At 38.1% G+C, this 7886-nt stretch overlaps 1 protein-coding gene and 1 pseudogene across 1 annotated transcript in view; one reads left to right on the top strand and one right to left on the bottom strand.

The window, feature by feature from the left end:
* STK31 (serine/threonine kinase 31) overlaps positions 1–7886 on the bottom strand; it is a 123024-nt gene that overhangs the window by 47232 nt on the left and 67906 nt on the right. Inside the window, 1 exon segment of the mRNA XM_006880302.1 lies at positions 5363–5542. Within this exon segment, the coding sequence (XP_006880364.1) occupies positions 5363–5542 (180 nt within the window).
* The window catches only part of LOC102869782, a 2446-nt pseudogene continuing 1068 nt past the window's right edge, over positions 6509–7886 (top strand).

Genomic DNA, 7886 nt, shown 5'->3' with positions numbered 1-7886 from the left:
TCCAGCTCTCTCACGCATAACAAGTAACTGTGAAGACCATGGCCTGGATCAGACATACCTTAGTTTCTTGACAGACATCAATGTTCTTTAATACTCTGGAGAAGTTCATGATGGCAGATTTTCCTGATACAATTTGTCTTTTGATTTTCTGGCTGCTGGTGCCAAGAGTATTGACTGTGGAATCAAGCAAGCTGAAATTCTTAATCTCAATCTCTTCTCCATTTACCAAGATGCTGCCAATTGGCCGAGTGGTAAGAACATCAATCTCCAGTTTGATAATGTCAATATCAAGAATCTTTGTTTTCAGCATGGTACTGGTACAATGACAGACATACAGATCAATGGAATAGAATTGAGAACCCGGAAATCAACCCATCTACCTACGGTCAACTGATTTTTGACAAGGAGATGAAATCAGTTAAGTGGGGAAACTACAGCCTTTTTAACAAATGTTGGCAAACTTGGTAAACTATCTGCAGAAGACGACTCAAGTGAGATCCACACCTCACTCCATACACAAAAACTCTAGGTGGATCACGGACCTAGGATTAAAACCAAGACTACAAACTTCATTAAAGAAAAACTGGAAGAATTCTACAAGTCCTGATCCACAACATAAACAGTCTTCCAAGCATCCTGAAAAATCTAAAATCAGGAGATTAAATAGATGAATGGGACATTCTAAGAATCAAATCCCTATGCACATCCAAAAACTTCAAAAGGGTAAAAAGGGAAGCCACAGACTGGGAAAAAGTATTTGTTAATGACATGTCAGATAAGGGACTTATATCTAGAATTTATAAAATACTTGAGCGCCACAACAAGATAAAGGTAAACAACCCATTTGAAAAATGGCCACAGGATAAGAACACTTCACCAAAGAAGACACTGAGATGGCCAACAAACACATGAACCAATGTACAAAATCCCTAGCTCTAAGAGAGATGCAATTCAAAACAACTATGAGATATCATCTCACCCCAGTAACAACAGCAAGCAACAAATGCTGGTGAGGCTGTGGAGACACTAGAATCCTTATTCACTGTTTGTGGAAGTGTAAAATGGTGCAACCACTGTGGAAGGCGGTTATTGAGCTTTCTCAAGAAGTTGCAAACAGAGATACCATTTGACCCAGCAATTTCATTACTGGGAATATACCCCAAAGAAACTATAACTGCCACCCAAGCAGATATATGCACCCATGCTTATCATGGATTTGTTCACGACAAGCAAGGAGTTGGAAACAACCTAAGTGCCCATCAACAAACAAATGGATAGAGAAGCTGTGGTATCCTCACACAATGGAATACTACACTGCATTGAAAAATAAGGAACTCATGAAATTTTATTCAAAATGGGTGACCCTGGAAGACATTATGCTGAGTGAAATATCTCAGTTACAAAAGGACAAATACTGCATAGTGCCACTGTTGTAAAACAGGACTGGCATCAGAGTAGGGGGGAACTGAGAAAGATAAATAATATTTACTGCATTGAAACAGATGAGGGAGAAAACTGTTTAAAGGGGATATGTGATTAGGTATTACTGTCATGACAGGAGTGCAGAACGAAGGCTGCATAAGGGAGTAGACCTGGGGGGACAGACTTTAAACAATGAAAGAATTTTTCTTTTATTTTTCAAAGAGAAGAGTGTACTTGGGTGGAAAAGTGGGCAGGGAGAAAAGTGCAACAATGAATGAATGGAAATCCAAAGTCTCTAAAATTTCATCAAAATTAATAATAAATTTTTTTAAAAGGAAAAAATAGAATCTTTGTTTTCTTGATACTGAGCTTCAATCCTTATTGCAGACTACAGTCCTTGACTGTAGCAAAAGCTTCCCCTCTTCAATTTCAGCAAGCAGGGTTGTGTTATCAGCATACTGCAGGTTGTTGATGAGTCTTCCTCTAACCCTGATGACATACTCCTCCTCAAAGAACCAAGTACTTGATATCTTTCGTATGTTGACTAAAAAAATATGGAGACATATCCCTGACACACTCCTTTCCTGATCTTGAATCATTCAGTGTTTCTGTGCTCTGTTCTGACAAATGCCTCTTGATCCAAGTATAGGTTTCACATGAGCTCAATCAGGTGTTCTGGGATTCCTATTCTTCTCAAGGTTAGCCATGATTAGTTGTAACCCACACAGTCAAATGCCTTTACTTATCAATGAAACAGGTAAGACATTCTTCTTGTACTCTACTTTCAGCCAAGATCCATCAGACATTTGCAATGATATCCTTAGTGCCACAGCCTCTTCTAAACCTTGCTTCTGTATTGTTAGTAACAAAACACTTTAGAATAAAATGCTAGTAAGAAAAAACCCAACCCACTGCCATTGAGTGGATAATGTTTTTCATCTTTTTGTACATTAAAAAAAAATTGTAGAGTAAACCTGTATGGCAGAAAGAAAACCATGAGAAGAACTACATTTTGAAGGATATAAGATGATTTAAACAAAAATTCAGGTTCACTCAAAATCACCATCTCTACTACATAATGATCGAATTATATGCAACCACTGAAGGTAACAAGCTGCAATACACCTACCTGTAACTGAGCCTTATTTGCTGAAACAAAGAAAACCTGAAGCACTTTTAGCTGCTAAATGAGAACCATAGAGTTTTTAGATTTGACCACATCTCATCTTACAAAAACCAAATAATTTCCACAACCGGACAAAGAATATCATTTTAAACTGAGAAAATACTGAAGTTGTCAAAGATTTTATTTTACTTGGATCCACAATCAACACCAAGGACAGTAATTTTTATGGAAGGAAAATGTCTCTCTTTCTTCCATGGAGCAGCTGGTGGACTCAATTACTGACCAAGTCAACAGTTCAACACACTGCACAGTATACCACCCGAGTTACTTAAAATCAGAGACCCAAATACAACATTTAGAATATGATAATCACAAGAAGTCACTGATTTCAGAGATTCAGTGTTGTGATTACTGAGATAAAGATTATGGAAATTGCAATGGAAATAAAAAGGAAATGTAGGCCACATCTAAATAACCTACCTGATAGAACTTTATTTATGGTTAGTAACACAAGAATTAACTTTGTTATATTAATGTGTTGAAAAGAACACTCTACACCAACGTTCACAGCAGCATTATTCACCACTGTAAGAACACTGAAACAGCCCAGATATCCAACCACAAACGAACGTATTAAGAACCTGTGGTACATTCATACACTGGAATACTACGCATGAGCAATTATTTTGTAAATTACCACCTAACTTGGGAGAGACTGGAGAACATGTTTCTGGGTGAACTAACTCAGTCCCATAAGGAAAGCACTATATAAAACTATTATGGTAGAATGAGTATGAGGATCCAAGGTGGGGGTAGGGTGTTAATCATAAGGTTGCACAATTTGATGGGTAGGTTGTTATATGCCGTTGCTTGTGACTCATAGCAACCCTAAGTACAACAGCCCTAAACTCTGCTCTGTCCTGTGCCAATCTGTCTCCAATACACCCATCCCGATTACCCCAGTCACTGAATCAATACACCTCATAGAGGGCCCTCCCCTCCTGCGCTGTCCCTCCACCCTACCAAGCATGATGTCCTTCTCCAAGGACCGGTCCCTCCTTACAACATGTCCAAAGCATGTTAGATGGAGCCTCAGAATCCTTGCCTCCAGGGAGCTGCCTGGTTTAACCCGTTCCAGGATGAATCTGTTCGTTTTCCTAGCAGTCCATAGTACACTCAACACTCTTCTCCAGCACCACAGCTCAAAGGCATCAAATCTCCCTCTATCCTCCCTAGTTACTGTCCAACTCTCTGATGCATAACAAGTGATTACAAAGACCATGGCCTGTATCAGATGCACCTTAGTCTCCAGAGAGATACCAGTGCTTTTCCGTACTTTGGAGAGGTCCCCAACAGTAGATTTTCCCATGGCAATACGTCTTTTAATTTCCTGGCTGCTGGTGCCAAGAGTGCTGACTGTGGAGACAACCAAACTAAAGCTGTTAACAATCTCAATCTCTTCACCATCCATCCTGATGCTGCCAACTGGCCCAGTGGTGAGAATCTTTGTCTTCTTGACATTGAGCCTCAATCCATATTAGGTAGGTTAGGTGAAGAAAATGGGTAGGATCTTTTGTGAAAAACAATGTATTCAAACTTTGTAAATAAGATTAATGTAAAAATAATTTTTAAAAAGAACACTACAAAAATTAAAATGACTAGAAATAGCTAACAATTGGGCTTTAAAAAAAACCAAATGTTTACCTGGCAATCATTTAACAAAGAGATAGGCGACATCATAATTGTTTTATCTTTTCTGAGTAAATTATAAAGCAGGTAGAAGAGTAAAGAGTCATACAATTAGGTCAAAATTAAGCTGTGGTCCTGAATATATTATATACAACCACATGAATGCTCCCATGCATTCCAGAAAATTATTATTATCTTTACTGATAATAAGACCCAAAAAGAATGATATCCAAAATATCTTTTTAAGTACATTATACCAACTTGAGGTTAATGTTTCCCATTTACTTGAGATTATCTTTAGAATAGCAAACACTGGAAACACTTATGTATTGCTAAAGAACTGAATTCTTTTTTGAAGCATGATTAGTGACACTGGTGAAGATTACTGAATATACTATGGACTGCCAAAAGAACAAAGCAGCTGTCTTGGAAGAAGTGTAGCCAGAGAGTGCTTCTTAGAAACAAGAACTATTGACTTTGTCTCCCATACTTGGAAACAGCTATCGTGCTTGAAAAAGTGCAGTAAGTGAAAAGAGCGGAATACCTTTAATGAGTTAGACTAACAGAGTGACGCTAACAATGGCTTTACACACAGCAGAGATTGGGAAGATGGGATAGAGTTGCTGAGTCAGAGTCAATGTGACAACACTTAACAGCAACAGTTAGTCCCTGAATACAGAAACAATTTCTTGCTAAAAAAAAACACCCAGAAACCAAAATAAAGACAAAAGCTCTATTCTGCTGTAGTTGTACAGCACATGTATACAGACATACTCTTCTCTCCACACACTATACACTATACTTGGAAAAGATACAGTACACTTACAAATTATAATGGCATTGTACAACAATTATATCCTGATTAAAGTTGTTAACATAACCATTGTACATAGACTGGAAATCCTTCACTCCTCCATCTAAACGTACGTGTGTGTGTGTGTGTGTGTGTGTATATATATATATATATGTGTATATATATACTTACTCTCTTCTCTACTTTTCTCTTACACTATCATTTTCTCTTCCTCGCAAAGAAAAGAATTAAATTACATTTTACAGTTGGGACATTAAAAAGGAACACAGTTCCTGATTTAAGCTACAAATACCAACAGCATCTCTTATTACCTTTGACATGTTATGGAACCATCTTACAAGATGTTGTAGAGAAGCCTGTGTCTCATTTCTAATATTGGTGAACTCCTCTCTTTTACCACATTTCCATTTATAGAATTTCTCAAGTATTTCTTCAGAGTTTATGCCTTCTTTGGCTTGTCCATAGAGTATTTCTAAAGAGGTTGACAAATCCTGCAGAGAGATACATATCTATTTAATAAAGTGCTCATTAATTGTATTAGACCAAGAGATATAAAAAGTCTACTGGATCCTTATACTTGAGAATATATAAATAGTACTTAGAATAATCAGAAATGAAAACAAAAAATTATCTGGAAGGAACTTTACTTGGACTTTATAACAAAAATAAAAGCAACTGAATTAAGGTTATAAATTTAAAAGTTTTAAAGTCTTTCAGTATCTTAAGTAAGACCTACTATTGGTCTCTTACTCACCAGAACAAAAAAGAGGGAGAAAAATGAAAGCTAAATAGAAGCAATTAGCCCAAAGGAATAGTGAACATGAGTGTCAACTTTCACAATCCTGATACCAAAAGAAGTAGATGACCCCTGGTTCTCATTTCTGACCACTCTACAAGGGATCACAAAACTGGTCATGGATAGAGTAGATAAAATTGTAAAACAAAACATCAAAAAACACTAAAATGTCCCAGGTTGGATTTCTGGGTAAGATGCTAACTAGGTAGATGGCAGTCCAAATCCTTCTCAACTAAATCACCAGAAAATAAAAGAGATACAATTTATTTAAAACTCTAAAAAGCTAGAGAAGTAGTTCAAACACTGAGCAAAGGAAGAAACTGAATGAAAACACTGAATAAGAAGTCAGACTGAGAACAGAATTATAAACAGCACCCAGCGGCCATTTTTATGTTTGTGGCAGTTAAATAGTCAGTGTGGAAACCCAGGACTACCAAGGTGTCCATACCCGCAGCTGCTGCTGACTAGAAAGCTGAAATATCCCAACTTGTTCCCCATACCATCCAGGACTTTATGAGAGTGACTCCATGCCTCACTCATTGCAACCAAGTGATTGGCAGAACTCCAGCTGAGGCCAAACTCGTGCCATTTTGTAGTTGATGCTAGAAAGTGTACCTAACTCTATACTCAAGATTCCACTAAGGAACAAACCAACTGCACCATGCTTGGCCTGCAGCCAGCCTGCAGAGGTGAGGGCACCATCTCTGGCTAAAGTCCTTGTCTCTCACTGGACACCTTTGTGTATATCTCGTCAGTCACATACGGAGCTGTACAACCACCATGGAACATGTCACTTCTTACACATCTAAGAATGGCCAACTGTCTCTTGATTCTAGACACCTCTTACTTGGTACCCTGACTGCATGCCATCTTCCTGAGACTAGCAAACACACTAAACTTACCCAAGCACACTGCCACAGGCTCCCGTGTGGTTTTCAGAAACTCACTCCAGGCTGGGTGTCCTGCCCCTTGACATCGCCTAGACCAGAAGAGGTGCTGATACGGTGCCCATTTTAGGTCCTCAGCCACTTTTTAGTCAAGCACAGACTCTGACCTGACTGAGCACTCCAAAACCAAGTTGCTATGGCAGACAAGCTGTCTTGCCTGCCTTCAACAACAGCAAGATGCGCACGAGGTGACCAGCTCACTTCCTTCCAAGAGCCCTCCGTTTGTTAGTCTTTATTTCCCATCATTTTACAGAACTGTTGCTTGCATGTGTGTGCGGTTGGGGGTGTGTGTATTTGTCTTTATGTCCTCTTTCTGTTATTCTCTAGCTTTCTCCTTTGCCTTGCTGTCTTTCGGGATTCTCTTTATTTGCTGAGGGAAGTATTTTCCTCCTTTCTGTCCTTCTGATTCTCCATCCTTCTGTATTCTTCATATCTGATTTTGGGGTTTGGGGGAAATAACATGTATTTTGCTGTTATGTTTTTCCCCAATTTTTTTGTTTATTTTATACTGATTTATATTTACAAAGTTCAAATATATTGCTTTTCACACTGGATCTTTCCCATTTTCTTCACCTCCCCAAATCCATTAAATTGTGTAACCCTATGATTAACCCCCCAATTTATTTATATTTTATACTGGTTTGCATACAAAAGTTGTATGCATTGTGTATCATTCATGTACACTCCATATCACACATTGCTACAGTCAGAATTATTTCAAATGATCACTCTCATGTACACTGTGGTTTTTTAAAATTAACTTTTTTTTTCCTTTTTCTTTCTCCCGCCCAACAATAGACAGCATGTTATCTAACCATACACATATTCCCCTGCTCTTCTACACCTAACTGATGAACACTGTGGCTCAGACCTAGTACGCCCTCAACTTCATAGTAAAATATTTCAATACATTTTTTTCTGTTCTATTGTTATTGTTGTTCAATACACTTTTGAGGGACAAAACTGGAAAATCACCCAAGATGCAAAAAACGAAAACAATATACTTAACCAAATGAGTCTTGTAGACATACCTAGAACACACCATCTAATAATATACACTCTCCTCTAATGGACATGGAATGTACTCCAGAA

This window comes from Elephantulus edwardii, unplaced genomic scaffold (genome assembly GCF_000299155.1).
Source record: "Elephantulus edwardii isolate Elephantulus edwardi_28Jun2011 unplaced genomic scaffold, EleEdw1.0 scaffold00007, whole genome shotgun sequence".
Lineage (NCBI taxonomy): Eukaryota > Metazoa > Chordata > Mammalia > Macroscelidea > Macroscelididae > Elephantulus > Elephantulus edwardii.
The sequence above is the reverse complement of the archived record's forward strand: the minus strand, read 5'-3'. Positions and strand labels throughout refer to the sequence as shown.